The sequence below is a fragment of the Acipenser ruthenus genome, chromosome 13, assembly GCF_902713425.1.
Source record: "Acipenser ruthenus chromosome 13, fAciRut3.2 maternal haplotype, whole genome shotgun sequence".
NCBI lineage: Eukaryota > Metazoa > Chordata > Actinopteri > Acipenseriformes > Acipenseridae > Acipenser > Acipenser ruthenus.
Genome location: NC_081201.1, coordinates 11,786,411 through 11,813,471, shown reverse-complemented (window position 1 = coordinate 11,813,471; position 27,061 = coordinate 11,786,411). Strand labels below are relative to the sequence as shown.

At 38.8% G+C, this 27,061-nt stretch overlaps 1 protein-coding gene across 1 annotated transcript; it reads right to left on the bottom strand.

The window, feature by feature from the left end:
* Positions 1-14,731: 14,731 nt before the first annotated feature.
* Positions 14,732-20,215, bottom strand: LOC117418479 (transmembrane protein 11, mitochondrial). Its single transcript, XM_034031582.3, has 2 exons — positions 20,035-20,215; positions 14,732-16,292 (listed from the first exon to the last, which is right to left on the bottom strand). The coding sequence occupies exons 1-2, from the start codon at positions 20,079-20,081 to the stop codon at positions 15,779-15,781; spliced, it is 561 nt and encodes a 186-aa protein (XP_033887473.1). The 5' UTR covers positions 20,082-20,215; the 3' UTR covers positions 14,732-15,778.
* Between the last annotated feature and the right edge of the window lie 6,846 nt (positions 20,216-27,061).

The following is a 27,061-nucleotide window of genomic DNA, read 5'->3' as shown; positions in this document are numbered from 1 at the left end:
TTATGTTTGCACCATTCAGAGTGTTCCTTGTTGCAGTTGCTCCAATATTTTATATGAGATGTTTGTAGCGGTTTTCTTTTCATTGTTAACATGCTGACAACTTTTTACACTGAATAAATTACCATTGAAAAATCAAATTTACCAAAATGTGTGCTTTTTTTTATATAGGAACATCTGAGACTTCCAAAATGATAGCAATAGTTATTGGTTCAGTGTAATGTAAATGTACAGTATAGTAGGCTCAAATATGTTTTTTAATGAACATTACTGTAAATCAGTGCAATACCTAGTACTTTATTTGGTGTTACATTGCAAAACCAGCATATTTGTTACATCAAGTCTTTGTTTTAAAGCTTATTGGTGAACTGATAAAGACTGCTATTGTCACCATTTTTTTTCTTTGCTATTAAAAAGGTTTGACTGTATATTAAAGCAGAGACAATAAATCAGGACTACATGCTATTGCACAGAAATGGGGTCAATGCAGATTTGTATAGAGCTCTCGAGCCCTTTACATTGTTATACTGTGCGTTGAACAGGAACCCGTTGAACAGAACAGTCAGGAATCATAAATGTGGAGAAAATCAATGGGTTTACAGCTAGAAATGTAATAAACAGATTGAATTGGAACTGATTATTGTAGTGATAATATAAATTTTTAAACTGCAAACAAATACTTGATAGGTGAATCAAGTCACTGTAGCTCTACCCTCCAAAAAGTATTGGGATATACTTAGGTGGAGCATTTGTTGCCCAATTTATCCCACTCACACCCCTTGGTTACAAGACTAAGTATGCTGGTAACCCTTAGTCGCCACCATAATAAGGTACGAAACGTTACGTAACCCTGGTTCCCTGAAAAAGAAGACGACCACCAAGACATTATGTATGGGATATGCCTGCCCATTGGGTCAGGTGAGAGGCTTGCCTCCACCAGCGTAGAGCTTCCCAGCATAGGCGAGACACGGTCAGCCGACGGTGTCTGTTGCGCTTGGGGTGTAGTCGAAGGCACTGAGCCACACTTGGATTTGGGCACATGTAGAGTAAACCTAGATGGGTGGGTGATGAAGCCACGGCCATCAGACCCAATAGTTTTTAATACAAGACCAATTGTACTGTGGACCCTTGTTGAAACAGGGCCAGACAGTTGCGAATGGCAGCTACTCTGTCATCCAACAGGTAGGCTTGCATCGTACGGGAATCCAGCCGGAGACACAAGTAGACTGTTGGGGGTGAGACCCAGCCTCAACAGATGCTTCATCATAAATCGCTGTGTGGGCCACTGCTCCTACCTGCGACTGGGGCAAATCGACCAGTAGTCCAGGTAATTCATCACCCTGATCACTTGCAGCCGCAAGGGAGCTAAGATGGCATCCATGCACTTTGAAAACGTGCAGGGGGCTAAGGAGAGGCCAAATCACAGCACAGAAAACTCAAAGATGCTCTTCGGTAAGGCGAAGCGGAGATACTTTCTGTGCGCTGGACAAACAGGAACGTGGAATCTGCGTTCTTTCAGTCCAGTGTGATAAACCAATCACCCGCCCGGACAGCCTGGCGAGTACAGCGGACGCCAGCATCTCGTTCTCGGTGAGAGTGCTACAGTAATTCCTCAACCGCTGGTCCAAAGGAATGGTCAGGGGAGGTAGGGGCTGCTTTTGAAGGAAGGAACCACCTTCCCATGAGGCCACGATATCATGGTACATCTCTGCAATGCTGAAATTCAGTTCTGTAACATCCGGGGCAACCGCCGGTGCAGGTGGGGTCAGCTCCGGGGCAGGCATTATCGGCTGAGCTGGGGCCAGAGCAAGGGCTGCCTGGCCAGGGGCTCCCAATGCCGTGTACGGCTCAGCCGTGTATTGAAACACTCAGGCACCAAGGGTGCAGACGCACTGAGGACACTGAGTGAGGTAGAATACAGTACTGGGGCACTGATGGATCGGGGCACCGAGTACAGGTGTTATTGACATGCTGTGGTACTAAGCACTAAACACCGAGGGCGCCTAGCCTTAACCGCGTGAAGTCAACACAACCCGGGGTAGCGCATAGCATATACCGGGGTGGATATACAGGCTCAAGTGGCTGTGGTAGGCAATCAGGAGAGCAGTACAGGGGAGCGCACAGTGCTGCACAAGGGTGCAGCACGGCGATAACCTGGTTCTGCACCGCGTGCAGTCACACAACGTGGCAGCGCATAGCGTATGCCAGAGTGGAGCACAGGCTCAAGGAGCTGCAGTGTGTTAGACAGGAATAAAAGTGTACTGCTTTTTTTTTTTTATCTAACTGCAAAGCCAGTAATAGGAAAACATAGAGGCTTACACACACAGCAATTCAGCTCTGGGAGAAACACATTCACCATGCCAGGCGGGTGACCAAGTGCGCCGAGTAGGCGGGCTGAAACAAACCGGCTGATTCAACTCAACAGTGGGTCCCGGTGGATATCACACTGCTACTACTTTTTCTTTTTAAACTGCAAGGCAGTAAAGAAAAAACACACACACACACAACAGCAAAGTTGTGAGGGTCAAATAGCAGTCACCACGGCAAAGCGGGTAACTGATTTTGTTTTGTTTTTGCCAGCCCACCAAGTAGGCAGGCTGAAACAAGATGGTATATGTGACTCAACAGAGCTGGGTCCCGATGGAGGAATCACGCTTGTATTATTTTTTATTTCTATACTGCAAGGCAGTGAAATAAAACCACACATACACGCACACAACAGCAAAGCAGTGAGGGTAAAACAACAGACACCACGGCAACGCAGGTGAACTGGAATTTTTAAGCGCACCGACAGGGCGGGCTGAGGCAATTTTTTTTTTAAACTGCAATAGCAGAGGAAAACACAAAACAGCAAGCGCTGTAAGGTTTGAAAGCAGACTGAGAAGAAGGAAAAAAAAACAGCGGACCCGGTCTTTTCAAAGCCCGTCTGAAAGAGTGCTGAAAGTGTCAGGCAGGAAGCCATGACAAGCAAGGAGTCCAGACTGAGGATCACTAGAGTATAGGGTTGCCACCCAAACCCAGACATATTTCTAAGTCAGCCTAGGTCTGTCAAAACTGCAGTATACTGTAATACAGTTTAACACAATACCATCAGATCTTGGTACAAATCAATAATCATGCAGTATGCACAGTATTGTGCTCTTGATATTTCTAGCACTCGAACTTGCAAACCAGAATAATAGTAGCTGTAGTACGTTAGAGGCTAATCTTACCTGAGACAGTGGCTGTGGTGATGAGTAACGCGGTGGCTAATCAAAGCAACTTCTGAAGCGAAGATCCTGTCCACCTGCTTTTTTTTAACAAATATTTTTCCAGACAATCACTGGATTTCTGAGTCTAAGCCCGTTTGTGACGGTCAGAATTATTTTACAGCCATTGTGTCATGGGAAATCCCCCCCCCCATAATAAATATTAACAAACGTTATTAATAGACATTGAAAACTACAGCACTATCAATTGTGTGTCAGTAAAAAGAGACAAAATGAGTAAAAATGTACTCAAATTTGGTTCAGGTTTTTCAATGTTACAAATGGCTACCATTAGATATGCAATGCATATTATACACACACACACACACACACACATATATATATATAAACAGACCCACTGTTCATTGACTCTTCCCACACAATGACATCATGCCACTGGTTCTCCATCTTGCTACCCTTGTTTCCTGAGCAGGCCTGTCTCCTCAATTCTATACCCCTCATTCATTTAGAATTGGAGCAGCCACTTCCGCAGCCAAGGCCAACATCAATATCCACACAATCAAAAATACAGGGCGCTGGGCTTCCTCAGTAGACGTTCATCATCTACTGACATTGCTGAAGCCCACCAAAAAATTGTTAGCATGCCCAGAGTGGGGGCAACCTGAACGCCAGGTCCACCAGAGGTTTTCCCCTAAGAGCAAAGGGTTTTTTTCCTCTCCACTGAGCAGCAGGTATATTATTATTATTATTATTATTATTATTATTATTATTATTATTATTTTCTTAGCAGACGCCCTTATCCAGGGCAACTTACAATTGTTACAATATATCATATTATTTTTACATACAATTACATTATTTTTTTACATACAATTACCCATTTATACAGTTGGGTTTTTTACTGGAGCAATCTAGGTAAAGTACCTTGCTCAAGGGTACAGCACCAGTGTCCCCCACCTGGGATTGAACCAACAACCCTCCGGTCAAGAGTCCAGAGCCCTAACCACTACTCCACACTACTGCCCTATATATACACATACCATCTCACACTAACTCTTTCTTAACCTCTCCCATTTATCTTGTATGTCCTTTCCTTGACTCATCAGACCATTCCTTTGCCCTGAGTCAGAGCCCTTTTATGTGTTTTCAGATCCTCGAGGCTTCAGCCTTCGACCAAGCCCGGTCCTACGTAAAGGCGGCTCATCGGTCGGGGATCTCATCCTATCCTAACTTCAAGTCCGGACCCCTCCAAGCCCACCTCTAAGTTTGGGCCATCAGCTCGCCTTCTATCCTAAGTCCGGGCTCTTTCTGTCCGCCTTTCTCCTTGTTTCTGCTTCTTCTGCTCTATCCTTACCGCCTCAGTAAACGCCCTGTGAAATATAATATAGTAAGTTTAGTTTATTCATTTTGTGCCCACAGGGCCAGCACAGGTACATCTCAATAGCGCAGTACAAATACAAAGAGAGTCATTTACTAAGAAAAATAATAAAACAAATGCTTCTAAAAAGTCCAAATTCCCATTAGTATTTTTACATTTGTTTTAGATTCTATTGAATTTTTAGTATTACATGCAGGACAGCCGCTATAAGAAGTTTATTACCTTTATTAAAAATGTGCATGGATGAATCTACCGATTACTCTACAGGTTAATCAACTAATGCCCATAAATTAACTGATCAGAAATTTGAATCAAGTGACAGCACTAATTTCAATATACACTTTGGTGTGTACGTGTTTTTTTTTTGTTTTTTTTTTTGTTTTTTTTTACTGTAGGGGTTCTTAGCATTTAAACGTTCAAAAAAGCACATCCCTAGAAGGGGGTCTATGGGGGAATAAACTGAAAGGAGTGTTGTGCTGGTTGCTCAGTTTAATCTTGCTGCAGACCGAAGGCCTATAACCAAGTCCATTAAGTTATTGTTTTCTGAACTATACAAAGATATATTTGACTTGAATAATATTGTTTATCAGTTTTATGTTCCTACATACAGGAGTTTCGTCTTCTCGTATGCCTCATCCACTGAATCCTCCCATGGCTCTGTTAGCTCTACCAGTAGAACAAGGCATGCTGAGATGGACCACAGGACAATGTCAGGTCGAAGGGTAGTTGTAGAAATCTTGGGTGGCGCTGGTCACCCTCTGCCTGCACTCCCCAATCTCTAGCAGCCTCCAATTGTCCCAGGTGAATCTTAGTTCCTATAACCTCTCCTGTTGATTGCTCTCCTGGACGGTGGAATGTGGTTCTGTGTGTGAGATGTTGATCTTAATACACTGTTCTTCCAGTGCTAATGCCAAGCACCGCAGCACCTGATCATGATGCCAAGTGAAGCGACCCTGGCTCAGAACCACCTTCCATCCTGTAAGAATGTGCTTCAGGGTAGCCAGGGATGAACACAAAGGATATGCAGGGTTCTCCCCAACCCACACATTCAGGTTCTACGGTGTTGGAAAACATCATATGAGGACCCGATTAGGAAGCTGATCCTCCTCTTCCATTGTCCACAGGTCTTGCCAACCAATCTTACTCTGTTCCACATTCTCCCATCTCATCCATTCTCCCTGCTAGCCTGTGACACCGCCTTCACACACCTCATCCTCTCCTCCTGCTTTACACTTCAGTGACTACCAACTTCCTCCTTTCAGCTGGAGCTGCTTTGTGCCTCTCAGGGGAATGGATCTTTATAAAAGCTCGTTCTTGCATGCTCCTTCTTTTTACAGCACTTTCATAGGTGCTCTGCTTTGGGCAACTTCGCAAGGCTATGTTTTAGATCATTTTGCAGAAGACTGTTGGCCGCCTTCTGACTTCAGCAAGTTTACAGCAGATTAATGTATTAAGTTGTGTTAGCACCATTCAAAAATAAACAATGTTATGCATTATCAGTCTGATTTTCAAAAGGGGCAGAGGGATAAATAGGTCGCAAAACACCTTTGCGACTCCAGATAAGTTGCAAAATGTATTTTCAAGTCGTAAATGGAATTTGTTGGCTTTGCGCTTTTTTGAAAATACACTTGCAGTACCGCTTGTTAAGCAACTGAAATTCATAATTGGTTCTATTTTGCAAATAACGCCTTATTTTCAAAAGGTGCAAAACACCAAAATACACTCGCTAATTAAGACAGCCCCCTCTCGTGTCTTGAACTGCGACCACTGACAAGGCTAATGAGCTGTAATCTACAATGGAGAATTTCGAAGTGCTTCCAATTCTTCGACTGCAGCACGAAAAATGACCCTACACTAAACCCAGAATATTTTGTCCCCGTCAGATATTTCTAGATGTAACTATAAAAAAGTTATGCATAGATACAGATTGGATATAGGCACTATAACGGAGTTGTGTGATCTGCTTAAGTTTGATTTAGAATCACAAACAGCCCGCAGTCACGCCATACCTGTACCTGTAAAGGTTACAGCAGCCCTTCTTTTTCATGCAATGGGTGCCATCCAGACAACAGCTGGGGACAGATCAGGCATCTGTCAGTCTTCTAAGTCAAAGATACTGACTGATGTCACAGATGCACTTTTCCGTAGGGCAAGGGTAGGCCTATATACTTTTTCCAATTGGGGATGTGGAACAAAATAGAACCAAAAAACATATATCAGTTGCCTGGCTTCTCAAACATGCTTGGTGTAATAGATTGCACACATGTTGAAATATCCTCAGATTCAAGGAATGAAAACATCATCATTCTTTAACTGTTCTTTTATGTGATGCTCAATGTATTATCATGGATGTAGTTGCTAAGTACCCTGGCTCATGCCATGACTCATTTATAGTGGAGAACAGTGCCTTGTTCAGAAAATTCAAACAGGGACTTATAAGTGGAGGCTGCCTAATTTTAGAATATATTAAATACATAATTAACATATAACCATTTGAAAACATATGTAACAAACTCATATTAAATAACATTTTAATATGATTTTTCACAAAAATACATAAACATTCAGATATTGCTTGTAAAGAATATTAATATTGCATCAGAGAATACATTGTGATATTGAAATAAATGAAGGATTTTTTTTTTTCTATAGGCACGCTGTATTATTATTAATATTATTATTATTTAGTCATTTAACAGACGCTTTTATCCAAAGTGACTCACAGAGACTAGTGGGTGTATCACAACTTTAGGTCCCAGAATCTTTTTTGGACTTCTTTATTTGTCCTATTTATGGAAGAGGTTTATTTTTTCGGTTATATCTTTCCATATTTTAAATTTCGCAGTGGCTCCGGACCTTTTGCCGAAAATAACAGTTGTATGTGTTAAAATATCATCGAGCAAAAGCTCAGCTAATGAACCTGAAAATCAATTGTCGTTTCAGTTAAATCAGTCATAAGCAGGAATCGCAAAGGGAGTTGCGAGTAGGAGAAATGAACCTGCCCCTGTTGAAAATTGACACTTATAATTAGGTGGCAAAAAAACTTGCAGTGCAAATGCATTGTGACTTCTATTTTCTCTCTGAAATGTGCCTTCTGAAAATCAGGCTTTATGTGTTTAATAACTCCCTGGATCATGTCTAGTTTTCTAAAACTGTATCTTGATTTTTTACAATATTCTTAAGAAAAAAAATAATTTCACAATTATTTGTATTTCATACGAAAAAAATAAAAAATCACATTAACGAATCTGCTATGTGCCTGCGTGTAATATTTGCCATGCATGTGACTATATGCAATCTAAACTGTTTGTTTTTGTAGTGTTTCGTTTTGTGTTTCAACCTGTTTATTTATCATGATTTACAATAAATCCGCGCAGCAGCGCTTGCCCTCACAGTGCTGTGTCTCTGTATTTCCTGGTCTGACATCACACGCAAGGCATCCTTACCACACATTAAGTGACTACAAAGTCACTAAGCTGTGTAGCTGGATAGGACCCACCATGTCAGAAATGTAAGATTCAGACTCTCATTCATGCTTTATAGGCTTGTACAGAAATTAACCGTATTTGGCATCAAATTCATAATTTCTCAAACATATGAAACCTATCACACAGTAATCCCTGATCACTGGCTTTTGAGAATGGCTTCTTGGGGTCTTCTGTTCACTAAAAATGAGTTAAACATTATGTGAAGCTACTTATCTGTAACACTAGAGACAACTTTACACTTGGAAATGTTGTTGCTGAAGGATCAGGTAGACTGATCTGCATTTGAAAAATAAGGGTCCAATGTTTCAAGCCCTTCAGAAACAAAAGTAAAGATTTTGTTTTATAGTAAAGAATGTTTTATATTTTGTTTTAAAACATAGTGTTGGAAATACTGTAAGCAATCAAGAGTATGGAGGTTAAAGGTGTATGGCAGCAGTGTGGAGTAGTGGTTAGGGCTCTGGACTCTAGACTGGAGGGTTGTGGGTTCAATCCCAGGTGGGGGACACTGCTGCTGTACCCTTGAGCAAGGTACTTTACCTAGATTGCTCCAGTAAAAACCCAACTGTATAAATGGGTAATTGTATGTAAAAATAATGTGTAAAAAAAATAATGTAATTGTATGTAAAAATAATGTGATATCTTGTAACAATTGTAAGTCGCCCTGGATAAGGGCATCTGCTAAGAAATAAATAAAAATAATAGTATAGGTGATTCCTTGTGGTTGAGGATTAAAACATATTCTATGTCAATCTTTTAAGTTATCTGTCAAAGTATTTAAAAAAAGAATTAGTTATTGGTATGTACTTTTTGTGAGAAATAGTAAAAAAATGTTTTTGAGAAATTGTAATAATGATAATTAAAACGGGAAGTGCAAACAGATAACCAGAGAATAAGGCATAGAAACAGAGATTCCTTTAACCTACAGTAGTACCAGATACCATGCATTACAATGAAAATACATGTGTGCTATAATGTGTTTCTTTCAGAACTGCACATTTGAGAGCTATTTGACTAATAGAAGTGCAAAAAGGTAATATTCATATGGAAATTACTTTAATATGCAGTAGTGAACAAAACACCTCAAAATTTGTCATTTATATCCGTTATATAACAACTTTCAATTTTCCGTCAGTAATTAGTGATATAGAAACAAGAGGCACTCATGTGAAAATGTTAGACAACTTTGTGCTTTAATTAGGCATCTTAACAACTTCTAAAAAGTCTCCTGCATTTACCAGTTGTGGCTGTGTTCCTTTTCTCTTACTATTTTAAATGAATTGCATATGTGGCCTATTAAAGTCGTCAATTAAATCAGACAATCGCTAATTTGCCTATTTTGACAATTTTCCAACATTTTCAAATGCTCAACCAATCAAAACAACAGAAGCAATTGGGTGTTCTAATTAATGTGCACACTGCTGCAACTCGCTAAATGCATTTCAGCAGTAACATGAAACCTGTCACAGGAACATGCTTCTTACATCATCTTGCTAGACAATAGCATCAGAGGAGGGGACAAGTGGGTCTCATAGCTGCATCTTTAACTATTCCGAGCTGCAGCCTGATATATGTTCAAGTAACTTGTAATGGATTGCTTTTTAACAGTAACACTGGCTGCATGCTTGTTTGTTCCTGATCCTGGCGTCCGTTCAAAGATAAAGCTCAATGTGAAACACACAGATGGCTGGACTATTAGTTTCACTTTGGCTGCTCTTATCTGTGTGCAGCAAGTTTACACACCCAGATATAACCAATTGCTTTGGACAAGGTCTGAGATACACAGTACCGGCACAAACTTTCTATTAAAACACACCTGCCATAACACTGTCAATCAGGTGTGGGGCCACGGTCGACATGACAAGCTTGCAAGATGTTCAGATTTATCAGGGGGAAAATAGATAAATATGATTACTACCCATCATGACGTGCTTGTCCAGATGTATGAAGTGTGATAATAAGAGGTTACAAGGTGCTGCCTGGCTCTACAGTGTTCTGCAATTTGCTTGTCTCCCTCCTGCGCAGCCTCTAAACATGCGACCCAGACCTTTTTCAACTGCATCAGAGCTGAGTAGAACAGTTTGGGATTCCATACCTTGCTGTATTCTACTACTGCTCTTAATTATAACAACTTCCTGTATCTTGTACTTGATTTTACTCTTATAGGTATCCGTATTCACGTTTTTTGTAATTTCTCTTATTTGAAATCAATCTCACCCATTTATCATACTTACTACGTGCTCTTACTGGACTTTACTCGTATAAGCAAATATTTTGTCTATATGTTAACTGCTCTTAGTCAAACTCGCTCTTCTATGTAATTATTTACTGTACTTTATTTTACTCATTCAAATTTGCTACTGATTTTATTGTACTTTATAACTGCTCTTATCTGTAATGTGATATTTTATAATGTGATATTTTGTAATGTGATATGTTCTATTGTGATATTTTGTAACAATTGTAAGTCGTCCTGGATAAGGGCATCTGCTAAGAAATAAATAAGAATAAATTGAGGTGTCTGTGTTCAGCCCAGATACATTCAAACCAACCTCTCCGTTAATGCAGTTACTGGAAATTGATACAAATACAGTGGTGAGACACGTGAAATAACATAAACTGCTTTGTGTACAGCCAGGATGATCCTTCATTAGAAAAACAGGAGAAAATGACTAAGGCCATTTGGGCTATCTAAGCTCGTCTGGCTCAGAATAGCTGATTGATTTAAAAGCTTTATCAAGTTGGGCCTTAAAGGATCCAAGTGTTTCAGCATCAACAACATGACTAGGTAACCCATTCCATACCCTCACCACTATGTGAGGAAGTGTCTCCTTCCCTCTGTCCCAAGTCTATCACCACTTCATTTCCAGCGGTGAGCTGTGGTCCTGGTTTCTGTACTTGACATAATGGTTTGGGTTTGTCAGCTCCTTTAAGATTTTAAATTTTGTAAAGTGGCAACTAGTCAAATTATTGGACTCATTGTACCTCTTAAATGCAGTACTGCAGATACAGTGAAAACTGCTTAATATCACACTGCTTATTATCACCACATTGAAATGTCATGACCACAATATCACTGTGGGTAATATCACACTCAGGTTAATATCAAGATGTAACAGATTGATCTCCACCACTCTTCATATCACTTCAGAATGCCTGCGTCACTGTCCTGTATTTTGACACATTCTGTATACACTGTGCTCAACAGCTCATATGATCACCCAGCCTGACATGTGGAGCTCACACGTGTGTGTGCAGTTTTTTTTTACCATTGCATAAAATAATGAAAAAGTCTCAAACAAGAATTTAAACAGAGCCGCGAAAGCTGCTATAACACAGGAGGCTGTGTGGTCCAGTGGTTAAAGAAAAGGGGCTTGTAACCAGGAGGTCCCCGGTTCAAATCCCACCTCAGCCACCGACTCATTGTGTGACCCTGAGCAAGTCACTTAACAATCCTTCTGCTCCATCTTTTGGGTGAAATGTAGTTGTAAGTGATTCTGCAGCTGATGCATAGTTCACACACCCTAGTCTCTGTAAGTCACCTTGGATAAAGGCGTCTGCTAAATAAACAAATAATAACTGCTCTATTTGAGAAAGGAGAGAAAAACACACCAATATTCACTTACAAATTGTCTGCACACCTGTCAACAATCTCAAAGGTTCTTAAAAACAGGAATGCAATTTTGAGTGCCTGTCATCACAACTCTCAAGTGGCTTGTACTATTGAAAGAATGCATACAGGTAAGTATGAGGACTTAGAAGAGAACTTACATTGGTTTAAATTTAAATTTGGTTTGTTAGGTAAGTGACGAACCCTGAGAATGTCACTCCGCTTATTGTCACAATGCATGCTCAGTCCCTTTTGAAGCGATATGCATATTAAAATAAGCCCAAAGGAAAGTGTGGGCATGGTTGAACTTGATCCTGCACTTTCAGTGTTTTTTCCAGTTCTTGATAAGAACACAGCGGAAGGCAGGGATTGCCATGACGTTGCCATGGTGATGCTTAACTGTGTGGGCAGGAAGAAGAAAGATGTCCGGCTGGCCAGGGTCCTCACCACACTGGACGTCTTATTTGTCAGACTGCACTGGAATATGGAGAAAAAAATGTAAATAACTAGATGGGGAATGCATGGCTGTTTAATACTAGCAGACACCTTGTAAATTAAAAACTACTGACTTAATGTAATAGTCACATGTATTTTGTAAGAAATGTTAGTCTTAATACATTGCATTATAACTGCAGAACCAGTTATAAGGTGGCAAGTTGTGGCTCCTATTTGCACCATCATGCATCTTCTTAATGCATTTTAATAGTCATGCATGTGGGTAGTTTAATTTTGATCCAAGGTGGAATCTATGTGACATATTGTCTATTTGTAGCACCTCAAACATTGCTTTGTGATGAGAGTATTCTTCATCAGTAATTTATGGGACAAAATCTCATGCCTTAATAGAAATGCAGAAGCCATGGTTGAACAAAAAATCTTCATGGGGTTTAAAACAACATGGTTTTTTTTTTGTGTGGCAAAGTTCAAACAGAGACACGGCACACTGAAAACAGCAAGCCACATGACTTGAAGGCCACTGCAAAGGCATTTCTTGCCTGCAGTCAGCATGCGATGATGGATTTAAAAGATTAGAAAATATTGCAGCTGGTGGGGTGGGCAGCTTACCACTGAATTGTTTAACATTGTGTTTTCTGCTATTCTTTTTGCTTTTCCTTCTGCTGACACACAATGCATTTTCAGACACACGTGCACACATAAAATAAGTTTCCAATACATTTTTACCTTTCAGCAGAATCTGAAAATAATTTATAAGCAAAAGAGAAGCAGTCAAAATGACGTATTGCTCTATAAATGTGACATTATGGGCCGGTTTTATCAACACATACATAAAGTTTTCGCACCCTACGCTTATTATAACATAATTCAAGGTAGCAGATTAAGAACAAGCATTTAGGAAACTTTAACCACTTTTTAATAAAACAAAAAGCAGTTTCTAGTGTTTAAACAAATAATCTTTATTAAAAAAAAATCATTTAAAGTATTTGTTCATAACAAAAGTATTGGCATCCCTGCTTCAGTATTTAGTGTGCCCTCCTTTTGCTTTTATAACAGCGTTCAGATGTTTATGATCATTCTTAACCATATTCCATCTTGTTGATGAAATCTGGGCCTGTTCTGTCTTGCGTATTTCCTTCAGCTCAGACAGATTGCATACACAATGCTTAGCTACAGCTTTTTTCATATCAGTCCAAAGCATTTCTATTGGATTGGGATCTGGTGATTGTGAAGGCCATTGCAAAACTTTTATCTTTGTTTTCCTTCAAGAATTCCACAGTTGACTTAGCCATACACTTTGGATCACTGTTGTGTTGGAAGATAAATTGTCTGCCAATCAGCCTACGAGCAACTGGTATCCTTGTACTGTGTAGAATGTTTTGATCCATTGCTGCAATCTTTTGATCTTCAATCACATCAACGTCCCCAGTCCCTGAACTGTTAAAACCACATATCATAATCGAACCACCTCCATGTTTAACTGTAGCTACAAAGTTTTCTTTATTGAAGTCTTTCCCTTTTTTCTCCAAATATAATGTGGTCCATTTTTGGGGAAACATTATATTCTATTCTCACCAGAGCAGAGCATTTTGTTGGAAAAATGCTTCAGATTCCTGTTCATATTTCTTGGCGAATTTTAGTTTGTTTAATGAATTTTCTTAGTGGTTTGCAGTCCAGTCAATCTGGATACCACTCTTCTGTGATCAGGTGTCTTTGTAAAGTTCTCCTGCCTGCTGTACCCATCGTTTTCTTTGGATGTCCACTTCTTTCAAGCGTTTCAGTTTAATTGTTTGGTGGTACTTCTGATTATTGCTCAGATTGTGGATTGTATATTCCATATTTCTGTGACTGTTCTGCAGCCACTTCCTTTGAGAAAAGCACCGGTAACAAACTACAACAAGCGTGACTTCAACTCTTCTGTCTTGACCATCATCTGCTATTTTGCCAAAACTGTCTTCTTCAACATGTTGGAAATAATTACCTATTTTGTGGCTATTTACTTTTTATGCAGTTTATTTACTGTGCAATGGTTTTCAATCAATGGATGTTTTTTTTTTTTTTTTTATTAGTTCCATTGCATTTTTACAGACTTAATGTGAAGGTGCCTATACTTTTATCATGAACACATATTAAAAAGTGCTTTTTTATATAAAGATTGTTTCTTAAACTACCAGAAACCAGTATTTTGGTCTGTCATTTTAATTAGTGGCTAATGTTTTTTCTTGAATTATCTTAAATAGTAAGTGTAGGGTGTCAATACTTTAGTCTTTGACTGTAATGTATATTTCTGTGAAACTCAAACTAACACATTTTGTAAAGACACACCAACACTATACAGCAAAAGGGTTTGAGGCATTAAAATGGCTCAGTATCAAGTCCTAAACTGGAAAGTACATGAAGTAAAATTGCCAGCATTCAGAAATGAGGGTGTCCAGATGAAACATGGTTCCAAAGCACAAACCATGTTAAATCCCAGTCTTTGAATCAGGTACACATATCCACTACATGGAAGGCACAAAAACACAATCACGTGTGCTTATTCTTGGCAACCAATAAGTGGAAAGCTACACAATTCAACACAGACCTAGAACACAGCTTGAACTCAGATTGGGGTATTTATTTATTTCAAAACCTGTGAGACAGAAGTCTAATTCAGTTGTTTTGATAACTGAATTTGAGATACAGTATTTGAGCTACATGAAAAGAGTACGCAAGAAGTTTGAGGCATGTCAATGCAATAAACATCATAAAACAAAATGGATCCCCCATGCATTCTGTTAAGTGTATGAATTTGAAAGGTTCTTGAATATCAGCGTGTTAAATATTGCAACATTCACTCAGTTTATTGTTTACCTAAAATTATTTCCCAGGTAATCAAATGGGCCCTAAGGAAGTTCTTAAGTAACAGCCACTAAAGGCAGACTCTATAGATCACTTCATTTCATTCCAAGAACATGTGCATTAAAAAGGATACCCGAGGTCTGTATGAGAATACTCCACCCAGCGTTGTTGTGCCCAGCACTATTCACTACATGTGCCAACACATTAGACATGTCTGCGCAACAAACTGTAAGCAACAGGGATGACAATAATTAAGCTTTTTAGCTCTGATTTTGTATGAATTTGGTTTTGATAAAATATTTATATTTTCCTGTGAAATGCAGCTCCCAAGATCTGTTTATGCAGATGCATGGCACATGTGTACCTCATTCTCTGCACTTACAGCTTCTTTATTTGCATATTCACTTTTATCCTGGAGCCAAAACAACAAGCATAAAAAGGGAAGAGACGGAATGTGAAAAAAGAGAGAGAACATTTTCTAATGTCCTAACGTTTAATGAAGGGATGTCTTTCTGACCAGCAATGAAGGGTACAATAAAACTACTAGGAAAATAGATGCATCAGGCCTTTGTTAATACTTAAAACGCAGTTTGTCCATTTAAAAGGTCTTTTAATTCTCAAATATTGAATTCAATCCAAACCCACAGTTTAGTGTACGGAGAACTGGAAAAAGAAATATGTAGAGTGATATATAATCAGTGCACTGGTGATGTTACTTCAGAGAATTAAAAAGAAAGTGTGCCAAAACAATACTAGAAGCTTAACATTCTGTCTCAATTTTTTTTCTGTTTGTTTTCTTAAATCAAACAACGTAAAGTTCATAAATCTTCTTTACACAGTATGCCAGGGCAGCTAGTGCTATCGTGTTGTGGAGTCTCTTTCTGTGAATGTCGTCCTTTCTCACCAGCACCACGGGCGTGGAAGTAGTGAGCGTATGCAGTGGCAAGCGGGACAGTTTATAGGTGTCGTACTCAACTTGGTACTTGCAGCAGGGGTCGAACTGCCAGGAGATGCCGTAGAGGGCTGCGCAGGCCACGCTGAGGGCTCCGGCAGGCAGAGCGATGTAGCGCGAGTACTCCAGGGGCAGGGACAGCGGGGTGAGCAGGCAGGCGCTGCCCGACAGCACGGCTGTTTTGTGCAGGCAGTTCCCCACCGCGACCCAGCGGGCCGTCTCGTCCCCAATGCGGGTGGGCTCGATCACGATGTACTTGTACTGCGCCTCCAGGGCTTGCTCCAGCTCGTACTCAAACTGCTCCTGAGCGTTCTCTCCATTGTAGATCTCATGCACGATGTAGCAGTCTGTGGACGACACGACTCTGCAGCGGGAACACAAAGGAGGCAACATCAGTCAATACACACACAGCAATGAAGATAGTGTGCAGTTTAATCCAGGGCAGACCTGGGGTCAATGAGAATTACAATGACTATTACCGCAGAATTGTTTGATGAAATTGCAATTACAATGCTACTTTGTTCAGTTACAATTGGCTACAATTATACGTCAGGAATTACAAAAAAATTACACTAAAAAGTAACAAACTACACACATTAACATGTTTACTATATTTGAAATAACAAAGCAATAATCACAAGTACAAATACAGAAATACACTATAGCTTATTTTATTCAAACAAATGGTCACTAAAAGTGGTTGAAAATACAAGAATGTACAAGAATGATGATCAAATGACAAATAAATGCATAACTGAACTGTAAACGACCAACTATTATACCATCATACTCATTGCGTACAGTTGTAATATGGGAAATATCATGCTGCAGCTCACATGCTCAGTGTTAGTTCGTGGAGCCCTGGTCTGAGAGAATGTAACACAGACAGCTCTTATGTTTTTACTGTACAATTGTAACCATTTATTGTTTTGCAGTATGAAAAAAAGTAAGTTTGTGATTTCGTTCTGTTATTTACGATATTAAATACACCACAGTAAACAATATCATATTTTAGATATTTACCAACCACCGTTTATTACCACAATCTGAAAGCTAAGTTTAATGAATGGCAGTTTTTTTTTTTAAACTGCAATCAAGTAAGCTGCAGTATATTTAATTTACTAAATGTTTTTTACATTACCGTGCCCAACCCTAACCCTTACATTGCCCTGCCCAACCCTAACCCTTACATTGCCCTGCCCAACCCTAACCCTTACATTTCCCTGCCCAACCCTAACCCTTACATTGCCCTGCCCAACCCTAACCCTTACATTGCCCTGCCCATCCCTAACCCTTACATTACCGTGCCTAACTCTTACATTACATTCTTTGGCTGAAGTCAAGAGGTATGATCAGCTCGCCATGTAACAAGGCAAAATTCAATCACCCTCAGACTACTGAAGTTAAGCAATGTACTGTATTTCTTTGAATTTAAGATGTTTTTTTTAACCATTTTTTGCTTTTCAAAAATAGTCTGCATCTAAAATTCGAGTACAGTATAGTGATGCAGGTATTAATCGCCAACAAAAGACATGACTACCCGAGTACACAAAGATAAACCAAAATGTTACTGCCCGATCTCGAATCATCCATAACATGTAGACATCCATTTTCAAATAAGCGTCACTAGCTTCCTAAGGAATTCAGAGAGAAGCTTTTACAATTTCAGCCCCCCCGGACTTTGACATGCCAAGCAATATCACAGTTCACAAATTGGGAGAAAAATAGGTGTGAGTAATCACGACTGGAAATGAGAAGCAGCACATAAGTGTAATGCTCTGTGTGATAGCAGACAGCCGCAAACTGCCTCCATATGTGTAATTGAGGTTGTATCTTTGTAATGCATATTTATTTGATGTTTTTTCCTCAAATTGAGGGTGGGAAATTCAAGGGCATCTTAAATTCGAAGGAACACGGTAATAACAGAATATATCTGGGATAGATTTGGTAGCTAAAGAAAATGCAACAAACGCTAAAATTCAGTTCGTATTAACTCAAAACTTTATTTAGGCAAGCTACGATTTGATTGGCGAAAGACAAGATTGGTTTATTAGAGTTCACAAAAAACTTTTTTAGCTTGATACGGTAACCTTTTCACATGCATTTTTAAATTTTTTTATTTGACCTTTTGCTTCATTTCAGCCCTTCAATATAATTATGTTCTTTATTTTAGGTTTTCAGGGCATTTTTGTTCATGGTACATGTGCAACACACAAACCTTGTGTATTTCTGTTTTTGCTCTTGTTCTAAATTTCTTGAGTGCAACGTTTCATTTTAAGCAACATTTTTACACAACAGTACTCACACACATTTGGTCACCATCACAACTGTTGCATGAACTTGGGGTTACTGTATTCTGCTGGTGTTAATACAGCACCTCTGGACTTCCAGGCATTTGTGTTCAATCAGATTGTTGTCATCCCTCTCGCGCATCATCGCGCATTCAGAAATATTGACAAGTGTTGTGAATGGAATTGGTGGGACAACCACGCAAATCATTCTATTGTTTGGACCCAAACGCTTCCTAATACAAGTGTCTCTCTAGTTGCTGTAGCTGAAAGGGCACTGCAGCCATAATGGCAGTGTACAGACATACATTGTGGCATCTGCTGCATAGCCGGCGCTAATTGAGCCCTGGACTCCCATACCAGGGGCAGAGAGCTCCACTTGCTGTTCTCTAACAGCCCATAACCTGATTTGGCATATCCTAATTTTACTACAGTCATTAGTTCATTAAACACGTTTGGAAATGGGCTATCTGCTTCTCTAGCTTGGAGTCTGGGGACAAGCCTAAAGGAATGTTTGTAAATCTGGCATTAGCAGAGCTTTCTCTCTGTTCCATCGCTGTTCTGCAGACTTTGAAGTGCTGTGCATTGCAATACGTTTCAAAAGTTTCTCTTGTGTATATCTTGTTTCACATTTAGGCAAGTTATTTTTGTCCCAGACTAATTTGCATAATTTCTACAGCTGCAGCAACTCTTGCCTTCTATCCAAGACAATTGAGATAATCCTAACGTTTGACCGATTTATGCAAGACATGCACATCGTTAGTGCGTTACATTCTCAGACCTTGCTTGTAAATTTCACTGACAGACACTGATGCCTGATGCTTCTTATGGATCGAAACAAAACAAAACAAAAAAAAAACATGACACCGGTTCATCTTATCTAGTGATGTTTCTGGACTGCTGGATTAGGACAGCAGTTTGAGGGATTGTAAATATACAACAAGACTACACGTAAAATGTACAAGTCCCAGGTCCCAATAGATAGCAGTTATTTGTGGTTTAAGTATCAACTCAACAGTTTAAAAAGGAGATTGTGGTTTCTGGGACACCCATGTCAATATAGATATGCCAAGAATAGCAAAAGCAGAAATCACTAGCAAACTGCTACTTATTTGTAACAGGAAAAAAGGTTGGCTACAGCATAGTCAATTTAATAAATAAATTATGGGCTGAAATGATGTTATACATATTAAGTAAGTATTAATATTAATTATTTATTAAAATGTACACACATCAGCTCCTAACAAGAGGTGACTAATTAAAAATCTGATTATATACATGCTTAGCAAGTACTTTCCAACAAAGCAAAAAAAAAAAAAATGGGTTCATCTTCTGCGGCCTGCGCTAATCTTTCTTAACCAGCACTAGAGGGTTAAATCCACACACACAGGGGTTGTTTTTCTTATGTATATACTATTAAAGGTTCGACTTTTTTACGTTTTGGTGTTTACTCCACCATTTGTAATGTACTTTCTACTGAAGTCTTAATACTCCTCTTGCGGAAGCCTGGAAATTGAAAACGAAACGTCTCCACTTCTTAGACGACCACTAAACAATGATTACAGTTCCCAACATCGCAGTACGTAAATAACAGCTTTTGTGCAAGTCTGTAATATAATTGCAGTATATTATTACTAGTTCTGCCAGGGGTAACCAAAACAAAAGCAGATATTAAAAGCCACCAACAACTGTCAGTAAACATGGATAAACGGTGGCCGTAAAAAAAATATCAGAAACAAACGTAATGTATATTATTAATCGTACATGTTAAACGGGGGGTTAAAGTTTGCTTAGCGGTGTAAATAAAGTAGCACTGACCTCTCCCTGCTGCCTGGGACACCGCGCCTCCTTCCCCACGCCGCCATCTTGGAGTCTCAACACACTTCTGTCGTCCAAACGTGAGCCGATGCATCATGGGAAACGTAGTTCTTTAGCCGGATGCTTTTACGTGCACACGGTGAGTCGGCAGATGCCGCCATACAGAAGGCTCATTTCCACACAGGGAAACGCTTTAAGCAACTTACGTAACTAATAAATAACGGTGGGGAAAAAGACTACATTTCCCACAACCTGGTAAATAGCAGCCGTTATGGCCAATCGAATGCAAGGACAACATTACGGTACCCTGCGTAGGACAAATTATGCCTGTTACTTATATGAGCGTGTGGAAGAAGAGAATGTGGACTTCGACATTATTTAAAAATCGCAATACAGGACTAAATCTATTTTTCCCAGAAAGTTCTGCTCTGAAAAAAAAACTGTATTCTCATCCGTAGTTTGTCATATACTCTGATGTCTGACCTCAACGCAGGTATTAGGTAGCAAAGAATGAATATATATATATATATATATATATATATATATATATATATATATATATATATATATATATATATATATATATACACACAACCTGCATTTAAAGTATTTGCGTTCAGTGTATAGATATATAACATCTATCCTGTCTAGCATGCTATTTGCATAATTAATCAACCAGGCAAGGGACTTGCGGTGTTCATATGGAGGAGCCTACAGTGAGGCAAGGAGAACAGAGGGTGCGTTCACGACAGTTTTTTGCCAGCTAGATTGCAGACGGAGCGCCGACAGCTTTGGTAGATGAACAACAGTTCTGAGCAGAACCAAAATGGAGGTGGTGATGAGACAGTGGATGCAATCGAAGTTCCCTTTGTGCTCCACCAGCTTCATAATTTACAGCATGATCAGAAAAAGTATAGTAGAAACAGTCCCTGCTATAAAGATATAATATAAACGTTGATATTAGACAGTTGTTAGACAGTACTGTATTTTGATCTGGGACAAAAATAGTTCAAATATTTGCACATATGCTGAAAATAAAAGAGCGGTTTTAGGTTCCTTTCAACCGTTTAGCATTATTATTATTTCTTTTTACATGTTTAAACTTTTAGAATAAATATCTAAATATTTGAAAAGTATAATAACTGTGTGGAAAAAGAGTCCAATAATTTTAATTTGTATTTTAAATCATTCATAAGATAACACCGTGTAACAATTTTTTTTTTTTGGTTCCTGGGTAGTAAGTGTTATTTCCTAATTGCTTATGCCTCAAAAGTATAGAAAATGCCTATTATTCCCCACAAACTTTGCTTTTGTGACCAGGACAGTGATATTTTGAAATTTACCTATTTCCAAACGGGCGAATTTGTGTCTTTTCGTTCACATAAAGTCAGAAAAAAACAACATATGAATCCAAATTAATATGTATTTATACTAAAGTAATACAAAAATGACTACAAAAGATTTAGAAGTGAGTAGTTTTTCGAGATTTACAATTATACTGTAAATCACTTTCATGAATCAGCCCCCAAATGTAGTCTCCCATCATGTTCTCCTTATACTCTCCTTCATTGACAGCTCATCCAGGAGCCTCAAAGCCGTGCTGCTCCATAATGGTAACAAGTACCCATCTCTTCCCCTGGCTCACTCGGTGCACCTCAAAGAGGATTACAACAGCATCAAGACCTTGCTGGACGCCTTGAAGTATGATGAGTACGGCTGGGACCCCCGGAAGGTGCTGATGCCACCACTGCACATCAAATTGGGCCTTATGAAACAATTTGTCAGAGCTCTAGATAAGGAGTCGACAGCCTTCAAGTACCTTCAAGACTTCTTCCCTAAGCTGTCTGAGGCAAAGGTCAAAGCCGGTGTCTTCGTCAGACCACAGATAAAGAAGATCCTGGAGTGCAATGAATTCCCCAAGAAGCTCACTAGTAAGGAGAAAGCGGCTTGGAACAGCTTTGTCGCAGTGGTTCGGGGCTTCCTGGGCAACCACAAGGCCGAAAACTATGTGGAGCTGGTTGAGACTCTGGTAAAGAACTACGGCACAATGGGCTGTAGGATGTCCCTCAAAGTCCATATCCTTGATGCTCATCTTGATAAATTCAAGGAGAACATGGGAGCATACTCGGAGGAGCAAGGCGACCGCTTCCACCAGGATATACTGGACTTTGAACGCCGCTACCAAGGACAGTATAACAAGAACATGATGGGAGACTACATTTGGGGGCTGATTCGTGAAAGTGATTTACAATATAATCGTAAATCTCGAAAAACTACTCACTTCTAAATCTTTTGTAGTCATTTTTGTATTACTTTAGTATAAATACATGTTAATTTGGATTCATATGTTGTTTTTTTCTGACTATGTGAACGAAAAGACACAAATTCGCCCGTTTTCTCATTGGAAATAGGTAAATTTCAAAATATCACTGTCTTGGTCACAAAAGCAAAGTTTGTGTGGAATAATAGGCATTTTCTATACTTTTGAGGCATAAGCAATTAGGAAATAACACTTACTACCCAGGAACCCAAAAAAAAAAAAAAAATTGTTACACAGTGCTTGTGAATTCGAATTATAATAATTTTGTAATTGCAGACCTGTCAACTCTCCCTTAATTGCTGTTTTTGGACACTTCTCCCGGACAACTCCCAGATTTTCTCCCGTATTTTGCTAAAAACTCTACTGCTAAACCCCCGTATGTTAGAAAACCTTTCATTTATGTGGCCTGTGGTTTCTGCAAGCCCTGTGTGTACCTAGCAGTGTTTAGGGCCCAGGGGAGCTCTGTGGCAGGCATGCACTCATTGCGCGAGGCAAGCTCACATACTTGACCATCTACGCTGGCCTACTTTAAGAGGTTCACACACTGCACCTCCCACCTCTACAGGGGAAACAGGGAAACAGTAAAATCGATATCAAGGATTGCCCCCACCCACATTTTGTATTTTAAAAAGTCTACAGGTATGTAATTGACCTCATTTGTACTTAGAAATGATTACTGTATTACTATTCCATCAGTGACCCGAGATTTGTACGTTAAAATAAATAAATAAATAAAACCAGTTTAACCTACCTGCTTGTCTGGAAGAACATGCTCCAGAGAGCCGGAACATTAAGACAAAGAGTATTTAAAGCGGAAATGCATTTTGTCCCGTACAAGCTTAATTCACAATAAGGTTTTGGGGGTAATATTGTTAAATAAATAGATGCACATAAATTATGTGTGCGTTCTTTTAACGAGACAGGTTTTGTTGCACTTCAACAAAATATCCACACCGTGGCGCTGCAGGATAATCAACGTACAGTGTTTCTGACAAAATTATATATAACAAATCTAAAATTATTGGGGCAAGGTATCTTAAAATATTTAAAGATATCTGAAACACCTGATTAAGGAGAGATACAGCGATGGTTGGAGGAAATATATTTATTTCTGACTTCAGAATATGACAACTCTGGTTTAGCATTTCATCTACTATTTTAAGACTCCAAAAGCTTACATATTATAAAATGCGATTGTGCAGGGTTATTTTGAGCAAATCCTGATTAATACACAAGAGGTCGCTGTTGTATTTTTAAAAAGTACAAACTTGAAACAAATAGGCTCTACACACCCCACTGAAGACTCAATTTGATTAAACGAGACCGAGAAAAAGTATTAAAACCACAAGGGGGCACTACAACTTAAAGCCTATAGAATTATTTGATTTTCAGTAACTGAAAATCATTGTGTTTTGCAAAAGTAAACAAACGCTATCTGTCGTTTATCTAAAAAATAAAAAAAGACAAGTATCCCTGTGCATGGGTCATAGTAAACAATTAGGTGTCTGCTTTAACTGTAGGTTGTTTTACCACGTCTTTAAATTCCATTCTAACATTATCACTAATAACCCATTTTACATTGCTCTGAAAACAAATGTTTCTTTCTTTTTTTTTTTTTTTAAATGTCATTCAGGATTCACACGTTTCTCATAGAAAGCTATAGATAAAAACAAACAATGCTTGTACAGGTGACACCCTCGGTAGGCCTCACACAACACAATATAGCGTGGGTCCAGATTCACTTGAAGACATGTAATCAATGGGAAAAAAATAGTCACAATTGCAGATTGTGGCAAAAATGACCTTCCTTGTATTGTCTGTTTACTATAATAAAAGAAAGTTTAATATATTACCAATTTTGCTGTGTTTATTTCTTCAAGATGTCCTTTGTGAATCGGTTCTGTGACCATCTTGGAATGGCTCATAAACTACTGGTTAGGAACTTCATATGCAACTCAATGTTTGATCAGCCCTAATTAACAAAGACCCCCCTTTGATGGTTCTGACACGGTGTGATAGTGTCACAGGTTCCCTATACTTGTGTTGAAGATTTTTTTTTTTTGGGATATAGAACTATTTCAAATACAAAAAGTTTCTGCCGCTATCTTGTACCTAATGACTTCCAGTGCTGTAGGTCAATTTCACTCCAGTTGTCTAGCTGCAGTCGGACCATGTGACACATAGCACTGGAAGTGATTTAGTACCAGGTTTTGTCTATGGGGGTCTCTGCCTCGTCCAGTCGCCCAGGCAGCAAGCCCTCAAACCAAGTTAGGTTTGATGTCAAATTAATGTGTATATACAGCATACTTCTCTGTAAAATCGCATACTCTGCATTCTCCACAATAAATATTTGTACTAAAACATTTTGTGATTGGTGTTTGTCCCGAACTACTGAAAGATAAGTACATTCATTTTAAATCCAAGGTTAGTGGTTTTCATATTTTTTGTTGTTCATCTATTTCACTTTGATGCAAGTGAAGCCCATGTTCTCAGTGCTATAAGTTCATTTCCTGTGTTACAGGAAATAGGACCCCATCTGAGCCTTACACTACTTACATTCCATCCTGAACATAAGAAACAATTATCACAGTAAAGTATTGAGGAGAATACTTACATCAAAATTTAGTGTTGCAGGCAGGAAAATAAAGTCTAGACAACAAAAACAATGGAGAATCTTGTTTTGCCAATGAGGGTTAAAAAATGGTTTTAAAAGTTCATGCACCTTATGAATACTACATACAGTGTTGGGGAAGTTATTTTAAAAAAGTCATCTCTTACAAGTTATTTGAACAAAATTGTAACTAGTTAAAGTAACTCATTACGTTAAAAATAGTTACTTTTTTGGGGTGGCCAGTTCCTGTAGTGCTGATAAATTGATTCACCATCACAACAGCTCTTTCTGATTAAATTGATTTTTACCAGTAGTTTGCAAAATTTCGGCTTCATAACTGGGGACTCGCATATTATCTTGTGTGATTGGTTGAAGTGAAACAGACATTGACGCTTATAGGATTGTACTGTTTATCTAGTGGTAGTAATGAGCAAATGGAAGCAGATAAGTTTGGTTAAAGTCTTGAAAAAGAGCGAAAATCTCTCTTCTGATGATCAGAATGAACTGTCTGTTTCTGGCAAATACGTTGGCGGCATCGAATGTTAGCACAGGATTCAGCACAGGAAGTGCACATTTATACAAGTTTCATTTGTATTTTAATTTGATCATTGTCTTATATTAAAATGAATAATACATGTCCTAATCATTAACACATAATTGCCAAGTTGTGTTATTATTATTATTGATGTTTTATTTTTTTACTGCCTGTTTTGTCACAACATATAAGATGTAAAAAAACAGTTTATGTTTAAACGCCATGTTTGGGGTTGAGTAATGATACATTAGCTGTAGTGACTGTGCAAGTAATGATTAGAAATGGAACCAGCATAACAGATTTGTGAACTAGTTTTTCCCCTTGTTTAAGTCTGTATTTCAGGTTTATTTGTAGCTTTTATCGTTGTTGTGGACTATTTGGCTGTCACTGTAGTTGCTGTTCTGTCTCGATGGCAGTGTGCTGTGTTTATTCATTTTTAGAAAGGGAAATGGTGATGCAATTTGATTTCAGTTTTCTAATGTGACCATGTAGGTGCTGTGAAACTCAGGACAGAACAAAAATGGCAGTGTGTTTCAGTTTTGCGTACCATGTGCTTTCTGATTGAATTGATTCATCATCACTACAGCGCTTTCTGATTGAATTGATTCATCATCACTACGGCGCTTTCTGATTGAATTGATTCATCATCACTACGGCACTTTCTGATTGAATTGATTCATCATCACTACGGCGCTTTCTGATTGAATTGATTCATCATCACTACAGCGCTTTTTGATTGAACTGATTCACTATCACTACAGCACTTTCTGATTTCCACGATATGCATTAGCTGTAATCCATTTTAAGAAGCCAAATCAGGCATAATGAGAATAGAAAACAGAATGAAAGCATTAGGAATCCCAAGGTAATGGTAGAATTAAGTGCTGTGGGCAAATCCTGTAGCTTTAATTTCACAACTAAAAAGGCAAAGTAAAATGCTAACCAAGTCTTTAAAATAAAATTGCCTCTTACAGGCACTGGCAGCATGTGAAAGTAATGTTAAATGAGAGACAAAATATGACTATAAATGTTACATCAAGTGTACGTTTTATTGAAAATTAGTGATTTTATGTTTTATTCACGCCACAACAATAACATTTACATGATACTTGTTGTATTGCTGTACCAATAGTTTGCAACACACATTCACCTAGTTTTAACTCAACAATTATTAAAAAAAAGAATAAAAACATGGAACTTCTTTTAACTACCTGTCTTGCTTTATATTATGTCATTTGTAATATCCTGTTTCTCACAGTCAAGCAGCAAATAGCAAGATTTTAAAGTTGTATGCATATGTAAACAAACTAGACAGCTGACAAAGCCTGTTTTTCTTTTTAAATGACACTACATAGTAGAATATGAAAACACATTTGTGTATGTTCGTGATTAGTGGTGCACTGTAGCTTTAATATGTGGTAAAAAAGAGAAAAGGTAGAACAGTTGGATTTACTGTACTCTGCCTGACATTAGCTTTACTGTTACACTGTACCATTACCACGTGTTGTTAGCCTCTGGGTCACCAGTTTCACAAACGTGACAACTTGGCACGCCTCGCCCT